Genomic DNA, 25,782 nt, shown 5'->3' with positions numbered 1-25,782 from the left:
TAACATCTGTAGTTTTCAGATCAGTGCCATTCTACTTCTAGAGCATCTGAGATAAAAAATAACAAGGAAACAGTTTTCTTTCGTTTGCCTTGTTAAGTTCTCCTCCTGTGATCAGGGAGAAAAAGACATGTTTAAAATAGAGTAACGTTTTTCATTACTTATTTCTTGTAGGATTCTCCAACTACCACAAAACTCTGCTTACCTGAAAATGAATCTCCTCCTACTTCATCAAAGCATCAAGATCCAGTTAGTATATTAGAAACATACAGAATAAATAGCCTAGCCTTTTTAATCACTTTCAGAAAATTTTCTTTAAATATAATGTTGAAGTGTTTCTTGTGCCTCTATTCAATTTTACTGGACTTTTAGAAAAATTATAATTGAAACAGTTTTAAGAATCAAATTTTATTCATTTTAAAGCCCCTTTTGTACAAAATATGTTAGTAATTTATATTTATATAGATGCTATACTTAAATATATGCCATATTTTTAAGTGACAAATTTATACTTAGTTCTTAAAAATAAAAAATTCTAAACCAGGTCTGCTGGCATATGCCTTTAGTCCTGACACTCAGGAGTCAGAGGCAGATGGATATCTGTGAGTTCCAAGGCCAGCATGGTCTACATAGTTAGTTCCAGGATAGCTAGGACTTCACAGAGAAACCCCGTCTCAAAAAACAAACAGAACTTTCCCAGAGAATATTACAAATTATACTTCACTTTCTTTCGCAGGCCGGCAGTCTGAAGGTAAGATGTATGCCCTTCTTTCCTAGCATCATGGCTGCCCTTGCGAGTCTGTGATTTGGAAGAGCTTGTCAGTCTGGGCCAGGGAGGACTGGAGATAAGTCTCACTGGAAACCTCCCAGCAGCCTTTCTTCTCACAGGTCTTGACCTTTGACCTCATCATGTTCACACACTCCTGCTCTTCCTGTCAACACTGATCTGCTTGTACTGCTGTCCTCTTATTGGGTGACATTTAACATTTTTTAAGGAGAACACATGCTTTCGTATCTGTGTCCCTAGCTCACGCTTCATGTGTCCTCTTCTCCCATATTGCACAACACTTGGGTTAGTCTCTCAACCTTTCCTCTGCCACAGAGACTCTGCCCACACCTTTGCCTGGAAGCCTGTGCATATCAACCAGGATTAAGTTCAAAGTTTGCTTCCTCAGAGAATTTAGGCTAATCCTCTAGGTTAGAGGAGGTTTCTGATGATACTCCTTGTAGCATGAGTTGTGTTTATTTCATAAAATCAAGAGCAGCTACTAACACTCTCTGTGATCCAGCTCTTGTCATGTCTTCTCCAGCAAGGAAACAGAGTTAGCAGAGACAGGAATTCCTACCACACAGCAACACAGTAGCTGCTGAGCAAACACTTGTTGAGTTAATGAATGTAACTTTAACACTTTAAGAAGACAAACTTTCATCATTACTATTTGATGAAGTTAGGTCAAACTTTTGTTTACTAGTCAGACTTCAGATTCTGTGCAGGCACAGGCCTCACTTCTTTCTGATCATTCTGACTTTTGTTTTCCCTTTTCCACATATATGTGGCAATACATGTATATTTATTTTTAATTGTTGTTTTCTTTCCTTATATTTTATGGTTCCCACCACATTGTATATACTTTTTATTTTTAATTAGCACTAAGTAAGCTAAGAGGTAATGACAGAATGTATTTTTAAATATAGGTGGTATACATTTCACAGAAATACCTTCATAGACTATTTTTTAATAAAAAGGAATTTCTAAGTAATTGTAGAAACAAGAATTTGTAGATCTTCATGCAGCTTAAAAGCACTGTTGGTCAATGATCTTCCTGCCCATTTGACGTCCATTAAATTGTCCTGGGTGCAGGGTGCCCTCTGATGGCCACCCTTGGAACTGCCTCCCCAGTGTGCCTTGTTTCAATACTCTGTTAACACAGAACAGCTGTGTTGATGCTGCCAGGACTCCTGTTTCCACATACACAGGGTGTTCTATCCTCCTCCCACTGAGACTGTTATCCTTGTGACCTCTCTTCCTGACATCTACTTTGCAGGCCCCTCTGCGTGCTTTGCTTCTAAGAGTCCTACTTGTCTGTCTCTTCCGTTCTGTCTAGTTACTCCAGCGCTATCCCCCCTCTCTCTGTATGTGAATTAAAATCTTGGTATAAATGTTTAGTGGCAATGACAGTACAGATTTAGAAAGTTTTCTAAAAATGTGATCCTGAAACAAAATTCTCCTGTCTACCTAGTTGCTTAAACTTGGCACTTGCTCATATGTCCTCCCTTATATGTATGTCATCCCTGTCCCCTCATGGCCTGTGTCTGTCTCTCTGGAATTTAGCCCCTTCTCACTATCCTTGGTCAAGTTCAGACCTTTGGCATTCCTCAGCATATCATTAAAGGAGTGCAGCTGGTTGTCAGCCATGCTGTTGTCGCTTAGTGCTTCTCTCCTTGCTTGTCTATTTTGCCACATAATTGGTGGGCCCTGTGATGTTCTCTCTGCCTTTCTCCTTCTGTCGCCATCTGGCTACTCTGTAGGTCAGAGGTCATTTCCTCTAGGAAGCTGCTCTGATTCTGTTCTTTGTCTTCCAGGTTGAATTCAATTCTCCTGTCCAGGTTGAGATAGGAAGTCCATTTCTCATAACACTTAACATATTGTGTGATGATTGGTTTGGGGTACTTTCTGTACATTTGGGTATAGCAATCTTTGTTCTCTTATGTTCAAATGAGAGTGCTCAGTACTTAGAGCACCAGTGCTTCCTTCTTACCCACTGTGGATATTTGGGGAAAGCACTGGCTTATTTTGAACAGTGCCTGAACAAATGCAGCCTTTTGCATGCTTTTAGGTTTTTTGTTTTTCATCAGTTTTATCTGTCTGTTGACTCTGGTAAAAACCTCTGACTTAAGTTATTTCTTTTTCTTGCATCACACTGTCTGCCACTACTGCTGTTCCATTCATTTTCATTTGTTATTTTGATGCTTGAATCTCCTTCCTGCTGCTGCTTTTATGCTAGTCCAGCTGGAGCTTTAGAAAACACTCCAGAGTCCCACTTCTGTCAGTTCTCATTAAGCGGCCCATGCAGAAAAGTTAATGTTGTTCTCATTCTTTGGAAAACTTTTACCTGTATCTGATGAAAGGACAATAAATTCAGAAGTAACATATACATACTTAAAATTGTATTTATGTAGTATCTTGTACATACTGAAAATTGTCATTGGCGTTTTTGTTGAAAGGCAATAGGGTTCTTATGAAAAGTATCGAATTGCATATCTGATCGATAAAACACCTATGCTTTGTAAAATGATTGCAGTAAAATTGTGACTAAGTTATTTCCAAGTTTTCAGTATGCCAACAATAAGAGTTAACAAATTTTCAGCTAGAGATGCAAGCAAAGTTTCAAATATTATCTTCTAAACATTATTGAGAAGGTAGTCAGTATTATGTTTATATGGTATTTAAAAAAGATTTATGTCTTCTTGTTAAAATGCTTAAAGAGAATTTGCTGAGGAACCAATCAAATATAAATAAATTTTGGGGCTAGAGAGATTGCTCAGTGGTTAGGAATGCTTGCTGCTCTTGCAAAGGACCTGAGTTTGGCTCCTAGCACTCATTATTAGGCAGCTGACACTGCCTGTAGTTCCAGTACCTAGGGATTGGCCCTGCCCTGCTGACCTCTGTTGATACCCACATGTGTGTGCACATACCTACAAACAGATACACATGCATACACATGAGGAAAAATAAAGCAAATAGTTTTTTAAAAAGAAATAAATTTTGAATTTATTTTCTTTGTGTTTGTGTATGTGTTTCAGTTGAGTTATAATTGGCTGCTGTCTCATGTGCATATTATTTGTAGTATTGATGATTATAATAGCCACCAACTCATTTTGATGAATCTCATTTGTATAGGAAACTAATGTAGTGAGAAAGTATTACTTCATGTTTATTTGCAGGCCTTTTGAGAAAACATCAACTAGCTTTTGATTGCATGATGGTTAATGATAAAGTTTTGTCACTTTTACATTTGTAATGTCATGGCTAGTAAGTCTAACGTTTTCAGGACCCATGTCATCACATGGTCATCTGTTATATAAAGCACATACTGACATTTCTTTATATCATATTAAAGTCTGTGTAGTGTACTGAGTACTTTTGAATAATTTATCAGTCATTTCATTTGTCTGCCTAGACATTATCTTCTGACAAGATTAGTATTTTTTAAATGTATTATTTATCATCATAACATCACATCACATCACATTCTTTGAATAGGCCAACCAGTGAACCCTTGGCATCTGCCTGTTTCCTCCTCTAATGCTGGGGATCCAGGCATGTGAACCCCCTCTCGACTTTTTTTTTTTTACACAAGGTGGTAGGGATATGAACTCTGGCCTCCATATTTGCAAAGCAAATAGGAAACATTTTTCTGGTGGTTACTGGTAAAACTCTAATTGTTAACAAAGTATCTAGATGGCTGCTGTGACTGAAGGAGAAGAAGGTATTTTGCCAGGTGTTGGGCATGTCTATGACTCCCTACTACCTGTGAGTGGTGCAGGAAAGAGGGGCAGGAGTTCAAGGGTAAGCTTGGGTTTATAGCAAATTCCAGGCCAGCCTGGGCTGCAGGAACTCTTTCTCAAAAAAAAAAAAAAAAGGTTCTTAGTTATAAATTACTGACAATGTCAGGATAAGTATAGTGCTGTGATAATAGGTGTGCTATATACTAACTAATCTCTTAAGTTTTTGGACTGCAAGATCTTTTGGATTCCACTGATTATTATAATTTGGACATTATTATTTATTTGACTGTTACATTAAAAGTATCATTTTGTTCCATAGGGTCAGGAGAAATATGGATTGTTGAATGTAACAAAAATTACTGAAAATGGGAAAAAGGTTCGGTAAGTATGAAATCTTTAATATTCTTACATGTTTATCTGATTGGAGTAAATGAAAACTTATATTCCAGTAGAACTAACAAAATGGCTTAGGATAATTTTCAATCATGTGTCTTCTAGTAAGTTTGCCATGAAATATTTCCTTTGTTAACATATTTAAAAAATAATATTCAGAAATAATGAGAGCATCCCAAAGAAACAGTTCCTTTCCTTTTATATTTTTTTTTCAATAAGCAGTTAGTTGTGATGCATAATAAAAAACAAAGATGGACTGGAGAGATAGCTCAGCAGTTAAGAGCACTGACTGCTTTTCCAGAGGTCCTGAGTTCAGTTTCCAGCAACCACATGATGGCTCACAGCCATCTGTAACGGGATCCAATGCCCTCATCTGGTGTGTCTGAGGACAACGATGGTGGTGCACTCACATACTCGCATACAAAAAATAAAATCTTTGTCTTAGGGTTTAAAAAAAAAAAAGAAAACAAAGATACAGTGAGTACCATAGAAATAGAAGCAATCTTCACCAGCTCTGTGTTCCCATGTCAGGTTCTATGAGCGTAAGTACTTTCCTCTACAGATGATTTACATGTAGATATTTGTATATTGTAGATGATACTCCCCCATCCCCGACAGGGTTTCTCTATATAACAGACCCTCTAGGTGTCTTGGACTCAATTTGTGAACCAGGCTGGCCTCAAATTCACAGCCTCCCAAGTGCTGGGAGTAAAGGCATGTGTCATCGTGCCCAGCCATAGATGACGTTGTTAAACATGGTATACTTTATATTTATGTTAGAGATGGTTCTAATTTGTTACCTCACAGCTAGCACAGCATGTGCTGCTACAGAACAGTTAATCACTAGCAAGTTAATCATTATTCATCTGCAAGAATGTAACTAGGCCTGCTATTAGTACGTACGCATTTGGGATACTTACAATTTTTGCTGTTACACACAGTACTACACTGAATGTTTTGCTTAGCTAATTTTGCAAGTGTAAAATTGCTACAGTGGTTAGAAGTGCTTTCTTTTCAAGCGTGGAGGCCTGAGTTCAAATCCCCACCACCCATGTAAAAAAGCTAGGTGGGACTGACATGGCTGTATCCCTCAGCATTAGGGGGAAAGAAATAGGCAGATACCAAGGGCTCACTGGTCAGCTAGCCAGCCTAGCCAAAATGAGTTTCTGCTCAGTGAGATACCCTGTCTCAAGGCAGTAAGGCAGAGAGTGGTGGAAGAAGTCACTCACTGTTTGCTCTGGCTTCTGCCTGTGTGTATGTGGTCATGGACACCTGCACACTTGCATGCAAGTAAGATACACACACATACACTCAACACTTTTTTTTTAAAGAGAGGAAAATAATTCTTTTACATCTAAAGTTGGAAAGGGAGAAAAGCATCTTTCATGGTAGAGAGGTATGAAATAAGTTCACAAGCAAATGAAAGCCATCCCAAAACAGTATAAAAGAGGTCCACACAAAATGAAATAGAAAATACATTTTAATAAACAGTGTTAGAATCCTTACTACTTCTAACATGCAGATAAATGAATTAGATCTACTAAAACAGTGGTGCTCAGATGGAAACAGCCTAAAGTGATTAAAAACAGCCTAAAGTGATTTAGAGCTATGAGCAGGGATGTTTAAAAAGTTTAAAAAATAAAGCAAGAGTAGGAAGCTAGCAAAGAAGAAATGCATTTGAAGTATTACAAACATGGATACTCCAAAATGGCAAAGCAGGGAGCCAGAGAGATGGCTCAGTGGGTCTGAGTGCCTCTTGCACAACCATGAGGACCTGAGTTTGGATCCCAGCATTCCTGTAACAAGCCACACATGGTCTCCCCACCTGCCTGTAACCTCAGTGCAGAAAGGGATAGAGACAGGAGAAATCTTAGCATTTGCTGGCTGCCAGCCTAGCCCCAAAGCAAGAGCTTTAGATTTAAACAGAGACCTTGCCCTAAAGGAAAATGTAGAAAGTTATAGGGGAGAACACTTTGTGTCCTCTTCTAATCTGTGCATGTTTGCATAGACTCACACACAAACACATGTGTATTTAAGTGCATGAAATAAAGAGTATTGTGAATCAGTTCATGGGGAGAAGCACTGATCATTAGTAATAATCACTGATGGGCTAAGGACAGTAGCTCACTTGCCACAGTGCTTATTCACCTTCACAAAGCCCTGGGTGTGACCCCAGCACCGCAGGTAGATGTGGGATCAGAAAGAAGTTCAAGATCATTCTTGGCTACACATTGAAGCTCAGCCCTGGGACACATAAGACCTAGACTAAATTATACTTCATTGGGCGAAACAAACAAACAAGCAAAACAGTTGTTCATAAACTACGAGAAATAAGTGGAAGAGTAGATCTCATTGACAGGTATTGAATTCAACATTCTGACAAAGAAAGCAAACCCAAGTCCTTGCATAGTCCCCACAAACTGGTTGTGTGGGACGGATGGAAAGCATTACTAAATCTCTATAGCACTATAGCACAAGGAGTTAACATTCCTTTTACCCTTCCAGCAACTGAATTTCCTTATAATATAATTTTCTTATTTGTAAATACTAATCTGTGTTTGCTACTTAAGAAATTTTCTAGGCTTGAAATAGGTACAAAAATAAATTGTCAAATTATGTAAGGTTCACTTCAATGGGAGAAACATTTAAGCAAAAAAAATCTTTAATGGATAATTTAAGATAATGAAGAAGGGAAGATTCTGGCCAGACTACCATCAGTTACCGTTCAAATTATTAGTAGGAACATCAGTAGTAGTATACATATTTATTGTGACCCTTACCTATGTGTGTATCTGGAGACAGGACAGTGAATCAGTATATAGCTTCTTTTAATATTTTTAATTTTATGTGTATGAGTGTTTTTTCTGTGTATATGTATGTGCACCATGTGCATGCTGGGTCCAGGGATGTCGGAAGAGGACTCTGGGTCCTCTGGAACTGGGGTTACAGATGGTTGTGAAATACTATGTGGTTGCTGGAGATTGAATCTAGGTCCTCTGCAAGAACAACAGTTGCTTTTAACCACTGAGCCACCTCTACAGCTTCTAGAGGTCAGTGTGTTTAAGAGACCTAAATATAGGGCTAGCAAGATGGCTCAGCAGGTGTTTGCTGCCCAAGCCTGACAGCTTCAGTTGGATCCTAAGACCTGCATAAAGATAGAAGCAGAGAATAGACTCCAGAGGTACCTCACATGCACAGGTACACACAGTAGTAACACATACTGCTTTTGAAAGACCCATATACACCACACATTTAATACTTCTTGTCAGTGGAGTGTGGATTGAGGGGAGGGGCTTTCCAGATTTTGATAGTGTGAATATTGATGTTGAAGAATTGTGTGAGTTTCTCTTTATAGTATGTGGGTCCAGATTATTGAGCTTAGCAGCAGGTGCCTTTACTTGATGAGCCACCTCACCAGCCTATGCTTTACATAAGTTTATATTCAGAGTTTCTTACATATATGTGTTGTTTTTGTAATTCAGTAATTTTTAAAATCTTAGTGAGCAATCATTCTGTCATTTAGTATATATTTTTAACATATCTAGTATTTAACATATCTAGTATCTATGGAACATACACATATGTTCTTATTGTATGACTAAAATAAATTAATATTTTTAATCACAGTGTGCTAGATTAGTTCTATGTGAAAACACTTGGATAATTTGGTTACAACTATTTTGATTATTTTCATTTCTAACTAACTTCATTTGTTTTGTGTGGGTGTTATGTGTCAGAGCGAGGCACTAAATGATATGGATGCCATTAGAATCATATATCTAGTATAAACAGTTGAAGTACTAACCATGAAATTGTGGACAACAGTGATAGCACTAAGCAGGTCTTGGTTTCTTTTGATTGATAGTGTTGCTTTTCAACTGTATATTTGCAGAAAGAACTGGTTGTCTTCTTGGGCAGTGTTACAGGGTTCATCTTTACTTTTTACGAAAACTCAAGGAAGTAGTACAAGCTGGGTAAGTATTTCTCTGTGGAAATGTACTTAAGTTATGTGAGTGCTGTGACATCTGAATGTCCAAAGTGTTTGAAGTAAAGATGCATTTGACTTGCACAGACTGTTAGAAAAATCTGGCTGTGTTAAAACCAGAAGTTAGCTTTATCCTTTGAACCAACAGCTCACAACTGAACAGAACATTGCAGAATATTAACTCATAGGATGTGAAAGCTTTTCTGTGTTTTTAATTATTATTTCAGATACTTTGAAAATAGGTAGTCATGTGACTGGGCCCACCTTTGTCTGTTTGATTGTTTGTAACTAGGAGGTGACTCAGATGTCCATGTCTGTAATGTCAGGCAGCTTTTAGGCAAAAAAGAAATGGGGCTTTGTTTTGTGAACTGCTGACACTGTTTATTTTTGGTGTTTACTGTTGTTACTTGTTTATTATATGCTACCAGCAGTTGTTACAGTGCTACCAGGTTGTCACTGGCATATTCTAAATGCAAAGGGTTATACACATCTTATCCTTCTACTCCAAGACACATCCCCCAGCTGCTGTTTCCTCAGTCTGCCTAATGACACTCTAAAAATCCACATCAGTTGTACATGAGTGTGAGTGTTCTAGAATATTTCTTCTTTTTGTGCCTCACTAACCCTTGAGTATGTTCTCTTAGATCACCTTAACCATCTACAAAGCACACTAGTAGCTCATTAAATAACTGATTTTGTTTTACTAGGTGTATTTCAAGTTATAAAACATTTGGAATGTTTCAGTTTTGCCCAGAACATTACTGTGTCTGTTATAGCTTTATGGTCAATTGTTTTAGTTACAAAGGTAGAAATGTTTCAGGAGTAAATTCCATTTGGCTCCTATTTCTTGTTTTGTTATAACAAGTACATTGTGTAAATCTTTACTACTCACTGAAAAGTTGAAGAAAAATGAAGTAATTGGAGTCTGGCCATTTCTTAAGTGCAAAGCTGCTAAGTATAGTATTGCTATTACAGTAGGAAGTTATCTACCACAGTGTTGTTGGGCCTGATTCCAAGGGCAAGTATATATTGGCATGACATTTTAGCAAGTGAAACTTCTTATATAAAATTCAGGAAATATTCGTAATCTTTATTACATGTAAATTATAATTCTTAGAAATTTTAAAGTACCAAATCTTTGTAGTACCATAGGAATAATCTTTTTTTTTTAAATTCTTACTTAGTGGGCTGAGTAGAAATTTTAAGTTATCAGAGCCATGTCAACAGAATAAATACGTGTTTAGTGCACATTTTCTTTCTGTTAATCACTTTCTTGTGTAGTTTTACAAACATAATAAATAGCTAAGGATTTTTTTTTTTTTACTACCCATGCCACCTGTGTTCCTGATCTTTTCATGGCTCTTATGATGCTAAAGGCTTTGGCATCTGACTTATAATTTCTAGCAAAGGTTGAGTGAAATGATGGGTCTTAGGGTTTCTTTTTCTGTCAGTCATTAGTTGACAGGCAAGTCTTCAAAGCATAAAATAGGATTAGAGGATGTTTCTTAGAAAATGTGTGTGGGATCTGCTTGTGATTTTTGTACAGATGATAGTTGGGCATTGCATTTAAAACAATCTTTTATATAGCCACATACAGTGTAGCATAAGTTACAGAAATAGAACTGTGAGGCCGCAGTATATCCATGTCTACCTGTTTGCAAATTATAACATTACCTGATTTCCTTCTTGGGAACTAACATGATCATAGCCTTACCTTCGGAGCTGAGGGCCTGTTAGTTTAAAGGCTCATCAGATTTAGATATACTTTACAATTTTTGAATCTGAAAAGAGAAGGATTTAAGATCTCTTTATTATAAATAGTTGGTCTTCTTTTATACATACCTATGGATGTATATCACATAAAGTCTTTTTTCTCTAAAATGAAGTTTGGGAGTAATCAGTCCAAACCAGAATTCACAGTGGACCTGAAGGGGGCAGCGATTGAAATGGCATCAAAAGACAAATCAAGCAAGAAGAACGTGTTTGAGGTAAATAACTCACATTCTTGGCTTTAGTGTGTGCATGTTTTAGGTTTTGTTGTGACAAATTTAGGCAGAGTTTGTGACTAAGTCATTTGTGCCATCATGTAAGGGCACTGGTGTGTGTGTGTGGGAGGGTAGGAGTAGGGGGGGTAATCTCATGCCTTCTTAATGTCGCTGTGGTCCCAGAACTATTTTATAGCAATGAAGCCTCTCCTCTTTATCATTCCAAACCTTCCATAGCAGTTTGTGATCTGGATCAGTTTGTTATCAGCATATAATAGACTACTCTAGAGCTCGGCAGCTTTGCAAAAGAGCTTCCCCTCGATTGTTCCAGTTAGTGCGGAGTGAGAGAATGGCTCTGCTCTCTGCTGGGGACCAGTCATGAGGCTCAGATGGAGTGGGTAGTTGGACTGACTCATTTTCCCCACATGTCCTATATTGGCTAATGGATAGGCTTCCTTCTCCCTAAGATCTCTCTTGTTCAAGAAAGCTAACACAGGCTTCTCCACATGGCAAGTCAGGGTTCTAGTGGGGTGAGAGATGACAGGGCTTCTCAAGCGTAGACTTGGAAGTCAGCCACCTGCCATGTACTCTGTTGTTACACAGCTCAGAGGCCTTCCTCACGTGCATTCAGGGCCGTGAGTATAAGAGTTCACTTGGGTCAGAGAACATGAAGTCCATTGCAGAAAACTGGAAGAATTTTTGAGATGTGTTTGTAATCTGTCTTCTATTTCCCCATTCTTTATAGCCTCATGTCCTCGGCCTTTCATATTTGTAAGCTAGGCACTTTGACTTTGCCAGTGTTTTCCAAGCAGAATCTGCATGATTCTCTTTTATTGTCCTGCCTTATGTTTCAACTCACACTAAGCTCTGCTTCCCAAATGCAGTTTATCTCTAAAACTCAAGACAAATGCTACTGCAGTGATGCTACCTACAGTGGTTAGCTTTGTTCTGCTCTTAAGAAACTCTTATCTTTGATCAGGAACCCCTCCCCTGTCTAGAACAACATACATTTAGTGTTGGGAATTGGCTGGACCACCTGTCTAGAAAGATGCATGAAAGGATGTCATTACTTCCCGAATCAGCTTTGCAGTTTTAATAGCTGGTTCCTGAATGAGAAAAGGATCCATGGTCAAATGCACTTTGGACTTAGTATGTATTTTATTCCTATGTTAGATAGTTTGAGTATTCTCTAGACTGTCAGACTCTTGAGAAATCTCAAAGGAGCATGTCTTCTTGGACCTGATGCTTTCCAGGTTAATATTTCATCACATCTAGTACTCGAGAAATTATGGGGGACTTGATTGTTTGGGAGAAAATTGCCAAATGTTCCTCTAGAAAAACAAACTCAGTTATCAGCCAGGAAATGAGAGGGATTTTTTTTTTTTTTTACAATTTATAGTTCTTTCATTGAAGCGTTAAAAAAAAAAGAAAAAATATATAGTCCGAAGAGATTGTTGGTTTTGGGTTTTATGTAAAATAATAGATATCTTTATTTCAGTTCATGATTAGACAGCAATATTTCTGCTCAGAAGGGGTGTGAAGGTTGGTGGGTTAGCTCAGCAGTTAAAGGCACTTGCTGCCAAGCCTGAGGACTTGGGTTCAGTTCCCAGAATCAGCATGGAGGAGAGAACTGACCTCTGACCTCCTCTCTCCATACTCAGGCCATGGCACACATGTGAACACACACACACAGTAAATAAATGAATTAAGTTAATAGATAGATGTATAAACATCTTAAAGGGTTGTGGCATCATTGTCGTTTATGCCTTGTCTTCATACTCAGTCGTCATTGTCTGGTAAGTAGCAAATACTGAAAACCTAACACTTACAATCTATATATATATTTTTTCATAGCCAGATTAAGAAAATTCTCAGGCTATGAAAAAATTCTTAACCTGTGTACAGTACTACAAACTATTTCTATTACAAATGTTTCTATTTCTTTACAAATGTTTCAGTTTTCATTGTACTGCTTTTATAGTTGAATTTATTTTTAAGTGATAAACTATACTACTTTAGGATCTAAAATTACTAGATTTTTATTTAGAATTTACCACAAAAAACAACTTCATGCTCTGTAAACTAATCAGTTCTTTGATACTGATGCTGATGAAGGGCTCTCCCTAGCTGCCGTGCTACCTCTACTGCTGTCAGTGTAAGACGGAGCTCACTGTAGACTGCGGCTTGGAAGTATACATTTTCACTTGTTCTGTTAAAAGCACTGACTGTGTTCTTTCTTCACCCTTCTTTTCTCTAAAGCTGAAAACCCGCCAAGGAACAGAACTGCTAATTCAGTCTGATAATGATGCTGTTATTAATGATTGGTTTAAAGTTCTTAGTAGTACTATCAGTAACCAGGTATGTATTGGACTTAAGCAAAAATGTTTATTGCAGAACCAGGTTTGGTGAAGGATGCCTTTAATCCTAACACTTGAGAGGCAGAGGCCCTGTGAATATGAGCTTGGTTTACATAGTGAGTTCCAGAACAGCCAGAGCTACCTGTCTCTATCTCTTTTTTAACTACAGAGCAGTTTTCCTGGTTTTCTAATTGTGGATTGTATATGCAAAATTCGGTTTACAGATGGAAAGACTGCACACATGCATGTATGTGCTAACACAGCTGGGAAAGGCAAAGGTCACTTTAGCGTTTTGTGCCAGTGATGTGACTAAACATTCTCACTTATGAAATGTCAGTGGTTTGCATCAGGGTTTCTGTTAGGCATTGGTTCGTGAAGAAGGACCAACAGCACTTAGTGCACAGTACTTACATAGTACTTACTCAGTGCCCAAATGCGTTGGAAGGGATACTGTTTGATGGAAAGAGTTCAGAGGTCAAGTTTTGAAGTGTATGCAGCTGTAGCCTCATCAGTTGTTTCTAGTGACACCATGTCTACTTTTCTGCTGGTTTTCTTCTGAAGGTGTTCATTGTTCCCTCATTGGGCCACCAAGAGCTGTGTGTTCTCTCCATTCTTAACTTTTCACTTGTACTGAGGGCCTTCTAGCTGAGGGAAATGAAAAAATTACAGTTATTAAGGGAGATGTAAGCTTTTCTAGCAAATAGATCATGAAACTATATATGTTGTATAATGTATACTTTTTTTACTTTTATATATTTGTTTATCTCTGAAACTATGACTGATTTTTATTTTCATACCCAAATAAGAATAGCCTTCTAGCTGGGCAGTGGTGGTGCACACCTTTAATCCCAGCACTTGGGAGGCAGAGAAAGGCGGATTTCTGAGTTCGAGGCCAGCCTGGTCTACAGAGTGAGTTCCAGGACAGCCAGAACTACACAGAGAAACCCGATCTCGGGAGGGAAAACAAAAAACAAAAAAACCCAAAACCCAAATAACCTTCTAAACCAGTTTCCCAGTGTCACATGATGATCTTTTTGTCTGTCTGTGTGTTTGTTTTGTTTGCTTTTTGGTAGTTTGGATTAGCCTGGGGCCTATGCATGCTGGGCAAACAGTCTTCTACTGGGCTCGTTGCTAAAATGTGATTGGTTTTAGTAGCCAGTAGTTCTTTCTTAGAAACCTCCTATGATCTTCATTAAAATGCATCTTTAGCCCTGTCCCTGTCTCTGTGTATTCAGATGCTTCTTCCCTAGTCCATGTAGGTTTTCAGCTGTAATCACAGTACATGCATGCATGCATTTTATAACTACATGAGTGTTTGTGTACTGGGCAGCAAGCAGTACACCACAACCAAATATGTGTTATCACACAGTAAGATATGTTGTACTGTGGTGATGAGAGAGTATAACATACTCCAAAAACATTAGGAAGGGCTAGCCTAGGGAAGGTACTGCAGGGTAGTGCTGCAGGGGTTTTTTGTATTTGAGGTCTCTAGAAACAGGGAATGAGGCAAGTGAAGAAAGAGGAGCGTATTATTTACTGTGAGCTGTGAAAGTACCTACTGTAAACACAAAGAGCCAAATGCAGCTTCTTCCTGAGATCTCAGCACTTGGAGTAAGGCTGGAAGATGGCTGCAGGTGCAAGCCCAGCCTTGAAGAGAGCTGATCTTAAACAATCAGAAAATGTTACTGAGAGACACTGAGTCTCAGACTCAGTGATGTAAAGATTTCTAGATGGGGGATTTTTGAATCTCATTAAAATTCCAAGTAGTTTTCTTGTCAAATTTGAGAACCTTATTCTAAAATTCCTTTAGAGATAAAAGGGGCTAAAAATACCCAAGACTTTGTTGAAGAAGGAAGTAGAGGACCTCTGCTGTATTATAAATTAGGACTTCATAAACCTGTATTAAGCAGTGGAGCTTTGTGTCTGTGTGGGGTAGATCTGTGGGACAGAGTAAAGTGCCTGGAGATAGACTACCCTACCAAGGACACTTCATGCCAGAACAGCACTGAGGAACAGTGAGGAAGGACATGCCTTGTAAATAGTACTGGTGCAAGAAGAAATGAAACCCCCTCCTTATACCATCAACAGAAATAAACTCAGTGCAGCAGACCTCAGTGAGAAGGGAGACAAAGTCCTTAGCTTTGGAAATGTAGTCCACTGTTCAATATCCTGTACAGGTTTCCTTGGTGAGGCTGTAGAAAAGACCTACTTTGGTAGAAGTAGAAGGCACTTTTCAGTGCCTAACATCTGTGAGCATTGTCTGTCTTCCGCTGTTCTTTCCACACTGTAATAGTGTGCTCTTAAACTGCTGTCACAGGCAGCATGGCTGTCCCGTCCAGGAGTGTAAGCTGACCCTTTTGTCATAAAGTCCATGACCTTTTATCACCGACTTCTAAGTGCTGTGTGTGCTACCCACATGCAATGTCAAATGAATCAGTTATACCTAATGCTCTGTGAATTTAAAGATTGATCAAACACCTAAATTATATGCACTGCACACAGTTTTCCTAAAATCACTGGTAAGAGTCAGTCATTCTGAAAAATATGCTGTTCAGCTACAGCAATTCTAGAAGTAATGTGTTTTCTGACACCGACAGGTAGCAGAGGCCGATGAAGCAGCTGAAGAGGAGACACCAGATTCACCAGGGGTAGAAAAGCAGGATAAAGAAAAAGACCAGAAGGAGCTTAAGAAACTTCGCTGTGAGTTGTTTCCTTGTTGGCTGATCAATGCCCATATAAAAATGAAGTCTTCAGTATTAGAAGAGTGACAGGGTTAATTAAGCACTGTCTTTTAGCTCATTGTCACATTTAGCCATAATATGCATTCATGTGATGGCATAATTCTAAGGTGGGATACTTCAAGAGAAAATATAGTACACTTCTCTTGAGGCCTCTAGGAAGCTGGACTCTTCTTCTCTGAGTTAAAAATATGTAGTTTTGTATAAAATCTTAGGCTTTGGAAGTCTGAAGTTGAGGGGGAATCATTGCACAGCAGCCCCACCCCTCCTCCAGGCACCAGGCAGCTAGCTCCCTGTCATGTGCTCATGCACACAGCCATGCGCTTGGATCTCCAGAGCACACAGATGGAAGCAGAGCTAAGCTACCAGTTTGAAGAAAGATAGTTTCAAATGCAGACTCTTGTGAAGTATATTATTGGCCATTAACTGTGACTCCACACCTTTTCTGGCTTAACTAATCCACTTTCTTACCTAAGGGTTTTCTGGTCTTCTAACTAAGTGATTAGAAAGTCACTTCTACTTTTGTTTTCCAACAATATAATAAATGTTTCTCTCTCACGTACACATACATACCACCACCAATGTTAGTACAGAGTTTTGTGATTTTTGAGATTTGGTTCTGTGTGGTCCAGACTGTCTTTCAAGCTCTCTATGAAGCTAAAGACTGGCTGTGAGCTCTAGATCATTCTGCCTCTGAGTCTCATGTGTGATTACAGGCATATGTCACCATGCCTGGCTTAAACTTTTAATTCTTGATTCATATACTCCGTACTCTTAGTATTCCTCAAACATAATTATTTTTTAACAAGTGTACTTGAGAATTTCATGTTACTGTAGCTCATAAATCAGGATCGGAGGTATCATAGAACAGGTTCTATAGTCTCCCTTTTTACTTCAGTATAGATAATCATGAGATCCTCAGAGCCTATTTGCAGACCCTTCAGCAGTTCACCAAGAGAGGAATGTTGGTTTGAGTTGTGGAGTTTGTGTGTCATTTTTACCCTCTGACACATAAGGAAAAGTAAAATCTCATGTTAAAATCTTGACTCATACCAAAGAAAGTAAGGTATAGTTTGTTCACTTTTAGGTTATAAACATGAAAATTTCACTTAAAATTAGAATAACAATTTCTGCTGTAATTTTTGACCACGGGATTGATATGTCATCAATGATTAGTGTCATCTGTGGAAAAACTCTAATTAGTGAAGTTTGCTGAAATACATAATATCTGTTTGTCTTAAGCAATGAAAGGATCCAGCATGGATTCTTCAGAGCAGAAGAAAACTAAGAAAAACTTAAAGAAGTTTCTCACCCGGCGCCCCACGTTGCAAGCTGTTCGTGAGAAAGGTTATATCAAAGGTATGGAGGAGGAGCGGTGCTCACATGATGAATGTTGGCTGAGCCAGAAGTAAGGTGTTGGAAGTTAAAACTGAACATATCCAACATTTCCATTCTTTATGTGTTAAGTTTTCAGCTACAGAAATGAAAAGCATTTGAATAATTAGCACTCATTTTTTATATTTTTGGTTGTGAACCTAGCCTTTAACGACTGAGCCATCTTTTCAGCCCTAGCACTCATTTTTAAAAAGTGAATGGTAAAGTGTAGCTAAAAATTGGGGGCAGGTATAAATCCCAAACTCCTATTTTCGAAGCCTGTGTCAGAGGAGGACAGATGAGATGCGGGTTGGGCATTGGTGGACTTAGAGGTCGTGACAGTGGATTTTGGTTCTGCATCGCAAGGATCAGAAGTTAGAAATGAGACAGACAGTTACGAAGAGCATGAGCAAGTAGCTATGTTCTTGATTGTTTGCTTTTAGCTCTAACTTAAGTTTAAAATTATTAAAAAAATAATTCCCACTGATTATTTTGTATGTTTCTTAATTAATTTATGATCACTGTAATGTACCAACAAAGAGAAAAATGTTCCTTATAAGCACATGTGTATGTGTGCACCAACAGTTACTTACAGTTGTGTTTATCTCAGAAGGTTAAAGTTTTAAATTTGTAACGCAAACCAGTGGCATTTATTCAGAAATAACGGTAAGGGTAATGCATAGTGTGCACATGTGAGTCTGGTTTAGTTTTTGACAGACCATCACTAAACATGTCTGCAGAGCATCTTCTCATTGAAAACCAAAGATGAGCACCATTAAGGGCAGATATAAGAGTTCTAGAATACATAAGAATCAGCTGATTCACATTAGCAACTGTACGTGGGTTTGGTGGTACCCTTCTATATTCTCAGTGCTCGAGAGATAAAGGCAGAAAAATCAGATGTTCAAGGTCACCCTTCCATGTATAACCCAGCATGTATTAATTGAGACCTTGTCTCAAAAAAAAAAAAAAAAAAAAAACCCCAAGCAAACAAAAACTGAAAAATAGGGCTGCAGAGATGAGCCAGCAAATAAGAATGTGTACTGCTCTGGCAGAGGACCACTGCTGGGTTCCCAGCACCTGTGCCAGGCACCTTACAGCCTCCTGTGTAACTCCAGCTCCAGGGGATTCAATGCCTTTGACCTCCATGGGCACTTGCACTCACATGCACATGCTCCTGCACAGACATAAAATAAAAATCATCACTCCTCCCCCCAAACAAAATGAAGTAATGTTGTAGAATTTTTTAAATCCCAGTCCAGGGTTTCTATCCCGCCTTTGACCATTTAGTTCCCAGATAAAAGACGTACATCCTTTATATTTATTGTGAACCTTAAACAGCACAAGAGCTGGGCAGATATCTACCATTTATGCTATTAGAATCTACTTTTCTATTGATAACCCCAGTTACTACTTACATCTGGGCTGCTCTTAACTCCAGTTGGCCAGCCCACAGGACCACGTTTTCATGACTCGTCTAACCCATGGCTGCTTCTCTTCCCCCTCCTTTTCCCTTCCTTCTCACTTTCCTCTCTCTCCCTCTTGGTTTTCTTCTGATCCCCTCAAGCCTGAGAATTCTAAAACTCCACCTATGTCTCCTCTGCCCAGTTGTTGGCTGTTGGTATCTTTATATACCAGGCAGAAATAACTCAGGGGCAAGGTCACACAGCATTACTTTGGTCTATGTGTTTGGTCTATGAAGCAGTGTTAGCATTAGAGTACAAGCAGCATCAGGCCAACTCACTACAAAGTAGCAATCTTAGGGGTCATGGATAAGTACTTCTGGATAAAAGATGTAGGTTGGTTTGCTGTTCAGAACCTTCAAAAATGTGACAGAAAGTGACTGGAAATCAGTTGTCTTAGTTATGGATAGTCAGATTTTTCTGAGGGGATTTTTGCCTGAGACCAGAAGTAAGGAAAGTGAGCCATATTTAGGGAGAAGCTCTCAATAGGAGGAATAAAAAATGCAAAGCTTTCCCACAAGAGTGAATTGTGCGCTTGGAGTTTATTCAGGAAGACTGGTGTGAGGCTGAAGGAGGCATGTGTGAATGATGTTAGAATCTCTGCATGTTTTCTCTTGTACTCTGAAGGACTCAGCCATTTCCTGAACTCACCTTAGCAAGATGATTCATTTAAAAAAAAAATCTCTTTCAGATCAGGTGTTTGGATCTAATCTTGCTAATCTGTGTCAGAGGGAGAACGGGACAGTGCCGAAGTTTGTGAAGCTATGCATTGAGCACGTCGAAGAGCATGGTAAGAGAATACCTCCGAGGTTCGTTCTTCACGTTAAGCAAAGCCGCTCGTTCAGCATCAAAATTCCTAGATTTGGGCCAGCAAGGTGGCTCAGCCGATAAAGGTGCTAGCCACGAGACCTGAGGACCTGAGAGAAAACAAGAACTATTTTCTACAAGGTGTCCTTTGACCTTCACACAAGCACTATGATACTCCCCTTCCCCACCGCCCTCCCCCCCCCACATGGAAAATAAGTATGATAAAAGCCCTTAAGGGATTTTTTTTTTTTGAATGAGGTAACCAAAGATCCTACAGTCCTAAAATATGTGTGTGTGTGTGTGTGTGTGTGTGTGTGTGTGTGTGTGTGTGTGTTCATGGAAGGAAACATTTTGTTTGCAAAAGTATTACATACTTGCACCTGTTTCTAATTAAGGCCTTCAGGTGTCATTTAGTGTTTGATATGTCACTACGGTATCTGCCCAAGTAATTTGGAGTTGCCAGGGCTTAAATGAAAACACTGGTGACTGAAAGCAAATTCAAGGACTGATAGATATCGGATGTGACTGCTCCAAGGATGATCACTCAACAGGAGAGTGCTTGTTGTGTTACAACAGAAGGGAGAACGCAACTGTATAGTATCTAATACAGAAGTCCCTGAGAAGAACACAGCTGTTTGGTATTTTTATTTAAATTTAACATGTAATCATACTACCTTCTTATGACTGACAGTGTATTGACTATAGTCATACCATCATGTGAGTCAGAAGCATCCGGCACAGTTAGCAACTTGTGTTACCTAGTTTGTAACTTCTGCCAGTGTCAGATGTTTTGCCCATTGACTCTGTCAGTGTGACAGTCAAGGCCCTGCACTGTTTACTTGCTTTATGTGAAGCTAAATGATTAATAGCACATTAGAAATGGGTTTTGTTCAATACGTACAGCTTTGTCATTTAATGAGTATTTAATTTTTAGGTTTAATTATGAATTTCAAATGATTCTGGCTCACATCTGAAAGAAGCATTATCATGTGATATGTTCTCTATGGAACCACTAGATAAGTCTACCATAAGCAGTTGGTGTGACAGACACTTGTGAAAAGGGTGCCAGGTTCTTCATTATGTGCACTTACATTATAAAATCATGTGTAAAAAATGATGGATGCATTCATCTTTACTTTTTTTTTTTAACTATCACAAGGTGTTACAAAGTTTTTCTCAGCTGTTTTTTTTTTTGAGTTTTGTGAGATTTTTTTCATGAGTTTAGCTACAGTGTGTATCTGATAAAATGTAGAATTACTGCTGTTTATTAAACAGAATTCTGAGTAAATTGTTCCCTCATTCCCCTGCCAAGTGTCTAAAAAACTGTTTAGAAGAAAAGAATATTTGTCCATATGATTTTTAGCTAATGTTAAGAATATGAATTCTGAAGCTGGGTGCAATGTGTCTGCAGCTCCAGCTGCTTGGACAGCTAAAGCAAAGGATTGCTTGAGCCCAGGATTTCAAGGCCAGCCTGGGCAATATGGTGAAATCCCCAAATGGAGACATTTATGGATCTTTAGAAGCTGCAAATGAGTTTCTTTCAAACATGAAGTACTGTTTCCTCTTAGGTTTAGATGTTGATGGTATCTACAGAGTGAGTGGCAACCTTGCGGTGATCCAGAAGCTGAGGTTTGCAGTCAATCATGGTAAGAATACACTCTCTACTTTTACACCCAGAAGCACTGCCCGTGGCTGTAAGAAGTGGTTTAAAGCAATTTTTACAATGTCTTGATCCTGCTGTTTTTCAGATGAGAAGTTGGACTTGAATGACAGTAAATGGGAAGACATTCATGTCATCACGGGAGCACTCAAAATGTTCTTCCGAGAATTACCAGAACCTCTTTTTACGTTTAATCATTTCAATGATTTTGTTAATGCAATTAGTAAGTATGCTGCTCTGCTCAGTTTTTTCTTAATATTGAAAATCATTTTACAGATTAAGTGATTAAGTCTTTTTTTAAAACAAGTTTTTTCAATATTGTGTAACTCTAGTGATTTCAAATACAACCACCAGATGTCACTGTGAATTACCAGACACCAGCTTCCAAACTATGTCATTGCCTTTCATTCTGTAAGAATTTGTTGCAAACTATCTGCTTATTACTTTGTTTTAGAACAAGAACCGAGACAGCGTGTCACTGCAGTTAAGGACCTAATTAGACAGTTGCCAAAGCCAAATCAAGATACAATGCAGATTCTGTTTAGACACCTCAAAAGGTAAGAAGTTGTACCGGTGGGAAGTGTGGGTTAAAACCGTGGAGAGTACATGGGAACAGGCTCATCCAGGCCTCATCTGTTCCTACAAGTATGTTTTATTTTATATAAAGTGTTTATGTAATGCTCCTCACACAGAAGGTGTTCTGACAAGACTGAAGTTAATTAACAGAAGCTGAGATAGCTTAAATGAGGCATGTTACACTATTTTAGAACAACCTTTATGGCTCAGGATTACTGCTGCACAGCTACTTTAATAAATGATTTTGCTCATACTCTACAAAGAACATTGCAACAGTAAAGTGGGGTAGCAAGGTGGCTCAGCAGTAAAGTCACGTGCTGGTGACTGTGTGGTCCCATGTTCAATCCCCAGCAACCACATGTTGGAAAGAGATAACTGATTATCACAAGTTGTCCTCTAACTTCTTCATGTGTTTTGTGGCATGTGTGTGAGTCACACACACTAAGTCAATGTAAAAGTAGATTAAATAATAAAGTACCAGTTAGAGAAAAGTTTTTTATTAAATTGAAAGTTTTAATTTCTAGTCCCTGGTGAAATACCCTCCCCATATTAAGGATAGATTATTGTTACTTAAATTATAACAATTCTGAAAATGAAGCTAAAATATCACACATTTAAGTTTGCCAAAGCAAGCGTCATGTAGCAGCCAGACGGAGGTCTACATGGCTAAACACCGTATGTGTCAGCCAGCACATTGAGCACTCTCTTTTTAAACGCAGACTGTTAGCTTTGTAATACAATTCAAAGTTTTCTTCTGTTTTTGTAATAAGTTTGCTTTCTCCCTCTAGGGTTATAGAACATGGAGAAAAAAACCGAATGACCTATCAGAGCATAGCGATTGTTTTTGGCCCCACCCTTCTAAAGCCAGAAAGAGAGACTGGTAATATAGCAGTTCATACTGTGTACCAAAACCAGATTGTAGAGCTGATTCTCCTGGAATTAAGCACTGTCTTTGGACGTTGACTCTCATGAAAGACAGCCTGTGGAATAGATGCTCGATTCCAAGATTTCAAGTCTTATACATGGTGTGTTTCGTTTTGGACCAAGCAGTGACTCTGATTTTGCACTTTTTTGAGGGTCAGAGAGGAAGAGGAGAGTGAAGGCACCAGCTGGGCCCTCTTTTGCTGCTTTGTTGCAAACAAACAGCAAGCTATGACTGTGTAAATTTGGATTCATTTTATCCTGGATGCTTGCGTTTCATCCTCTGAATATTAGTAAACATCAAAACTCAGAATTCTAACCAGTCATATACACTGGATAATTTGGTGAGGACAACCATGTGGGTCCCCTGTGGTATTTTCCTTGCTGTCTTCAAACTGGATAATATAGATTCCTTCTCATGGTCCGTAAGCTCTTTACATGGTACAATGATAATAATCACTGTCAGTTATTTTAAAAATGCTCTTGGGCATTTAAGACAAATGAAGTTGATCCGTTTGAAACCTGTATACTGATTTTTTCAGGGTGTTTGCATGAGTGGCAGTCTAAAATGCTCATAACCAGATAGAATCCCTGGGTGAAGGTTTGCTGTCTAATTTTACTGTCTCATGGCATTCTTGCTAGATACCTTAGTTGTCTGTTGGAGCAGCACTGGCAGGACTTAAAACACTGTGATATACTGGAGTTCTGGTTAGTCTAAGTCAAATCAGGGTATTTGGTACCTGTCTTGCTGTACTGAATTATAGCTAACAATCCATATTGTATTTAGTGCCATATTGAGTTTTTGGTATGACCCTGTGGAAACAGACATTTGTTTGATGTAAGTATGGGCTAAGGACCTAATATAATTTACCTATGTATATAACTGTGTTGTATAGGCTCAGAGTACATCTGACTCAGTGTTTCTAATCATGACGTTGGTAACTGTTTCCATGGATATTAGAATGAGGCCATTATTTGGGAAAGTTAAACTGTGCACTTTTAGGTTTTAATTTCATTTACAGGCAGACCGCTGCCATGAGAATAGTACTGGGAAATACTGAATAGACTTGCTAAATAGTGAACACACTACAGGAGCAGCTCTTTAGGTTACTTAATATGTACATAAGACATTAGGAAAATCATTACAGAATTCTAACTCCAGCTCGAATAGTGGAAACCTGTAAATTGGATAGAAAATGACATTGCGAAATTTGAGTATTTTCTTTTACATTACTAAATGTAGATTGATTTGTATAATAAAACAGGGTTCGGAAGGTTTTGTTACAGGGAGGCATGGTCTGTTGAAGATTTTTAAATGTATTTTTCTAGATTAACTGCTGTATATGAAATGTCTAATCTAATAAAGGAAGCTACAATATGCTTAGAGGTTTTTTCCATTGGAAATGTGCATTTTGGTTCTTAATTTTGTTGTTGTTTTGTTTTTATTTACTGGCATACTTTTATACCTCATTTTAGAAAATCAACCAAATCCATATTTCGTGTGGCAGATTACCTTTTCTCACTTTGTATGTCTTCTGTTCTTCTGTACCAACATTTTCCTGACACCACACACTTCCTCATCATCAGTGTTTGAAAGGAAATGATTTCTGACCATGATTCTTTTTCCTAGGATTACATTTATAATTTCCAGATTGCCTTCCTGGGGAACAATCTTGTGTGTGTGTGTGTGTGTGTGTGTGTGTGTGTGTGTGTGTGTGTCTGTGTCTGTGTGTGTGTGTGTGTGTGTTTATGATCTGTCCAAAACCTTTCTCCTAAGTCTTGGGCTAAGATACTGTGTGTGTTGTTGTAATCTTCTTAAGTAGGTAGCAGACTAAGCTGCTTGACAGCTCACACAGATTGCTTTGGGTGGAGAGAAATTCTAAGCCAGAATGTATAGACCTGAAGATGCCATTAATAATGCAGTGTGCTTTAGGGGTCTTGTGTCTTGACTATGTACCAGGAAATCAATTAGACTCAAATCTGTGATCTGTGGTGTTCTTTCTCTTGGTGATCATGAACGTGTCAAAGGTTTAAACTTGTCCTGTGTTTCTTGTTTCAAAGTACATGTGTGTATGCAAAGTCTTTAATGTTGTATTGGTCTACCACTAATAATTGTAATAGTGTATGTACAATGAGATAAGTGTCTTGTGTTTTCATCCCTGTGAATTAAAAATTATTGTTTTTGTAATAACAAAACAAGTAATACTTCCCTTTCTTAACAACTTGATTTTTTTTTAGCAGAAAATCTATTAAAAGCTAAAAACAATATTATTAGTGGAATTTCATTTACTAATAGATCTTTCTTCAAAATATCATAAAAGACAATTGAAAGGAAAAGTGTATTCAAATCACTGTTAAAATTCTAGTTAGAAAAATATTTCCTGCCGGGTGGTGGTGGCGCACGCCTTTAATCCCAGCACTTGGGAGACAGAGACAGGCGGATTTCTGAGTTCGAGGCCAGGCTGGTTGGTCTACAGAGTGAGTTCCAGGACAGCCAGGGCTATACAGAGAAACTCTGTCTCGAAAAACCAAGAAAAGAAAAGAAAAAGAAAAAAAAATTTCCTTAAATTTTGTTTTACTGATGTATTTTATCTTTTACTCTGAAGACTATGAAAAGGTATTATGTTTTAGATATTTTTTTCTTTTGTGAAGATTACAAATAAAATCATAAATTTAGCCAAACTTCACACTTAGTGGCATATAGGCTAAGATCATACAAATGCATCCACACATACATATATGCATAGCTATTGCCCAGAGAAGTAAAAACCTACCCAAACCAGTAGTGGCTGATGCCTGGAGACCAATGACTATTTTAATGTCAGTATTTACATCTTTGAAAGCTACAATATTGGATAGTTAGTCTACAGCAGCAAAAGAAGTTAACTCCATCCTTGTGCCAAGAGTGTTTTTTCAGCTTGTGAGAGAAGCTTCTAATTAAAGTAAATATGGAGTTTCCTATTAACACTAATTCTGCAGACATCTGTATAAGAACATGAGAAATTCTCAGAATACAC

At 38.3% G+C, this 25,782-nt stretch overlaps 1 protein-coding gene across 6 annotated transcripts in view; it reads left to right on the top strand.

Annotated features, from left to right (window-relative positions):
* Arhgap12 (Rho GTPase activating protein 12) overlaps positions 1-24,169 on the top strand; it is a 91,326-nt gene extending 67,157 nt beyond the window's left edge. For 3 of the 6 annotated variants that reach the window (XM_028778190.1, XM_028778188.1, XM_028778187.1), the window contains 13 exons: positions 172-246; positions 734-748; positions 4,826-4,887; positions 8,792-8,873; positions 10,771-10,872; positions 13,129-13,227; positions 15,824-15,926; positions 17,207-17,323; positions 19,493-19,591; positions 21,177-21,254; positions 21,357-21,491; positions 21,723-21,825; positions 22,633-24,169. In XM_028778190.1, the coding sequence (XP_028634023.1) occupies positions 172-246; positions 734-748; positions 4,826-4,887; positions 8,792-8,873; positions 10,771-10,872; positions 13,129-13,227; positions 15,824-15,926; positions 17,207-17,323; positions 19,493-19,591; positions 21,177-21,254; positions 21,357-21,491; positions 21,723-21,825; positions 22,633-22,807 (1,245 nt within the window). In that variant the 3' untranslated portion in view covers positions 22,808-24,169. The remainder of the gene's footprint in view (positions 1-171; positions 247-733; positions 749-4,825; positions 4,888-8,791; positions 8,874-10,770; positions 10,873-13,128; positions 13,228-15,823; positions 15,927-17,206; positions 17,324-19,492; positions 19,592-21,176; positions 21,255-21,356; positions 21,492-21,722; positions 21,826-22,632) is intronic. The other 3 variants (XM_028778185.1, XM_028778189.1, XM_028778186.1) reach the window with 3 other exon arrangements.
* Positions 24,170-25,782: the final 1,613 nt, after the last annotated feature.

Source organism: Grammomys surdaster, unplaced genomic scaffold (genome assembly GCF_004785775.1).
Source record: "Grammomys surdaster isolate TR1022 unplaced genomic scaffold, NIH_TR_1.0 328, whole genome shotgun sequence".
Lineage (NCBI taxonomy): Eukaryota > Metazoa > Chordata > Mammalia > Rodentia > Muridae > Grammomys > Grammomys surdaster.
The sequence above is the reverse complement of the archived record's forward strand: the minus strand, read 5'-3'. Positions and strand labels throughout refer to the sequence as shown.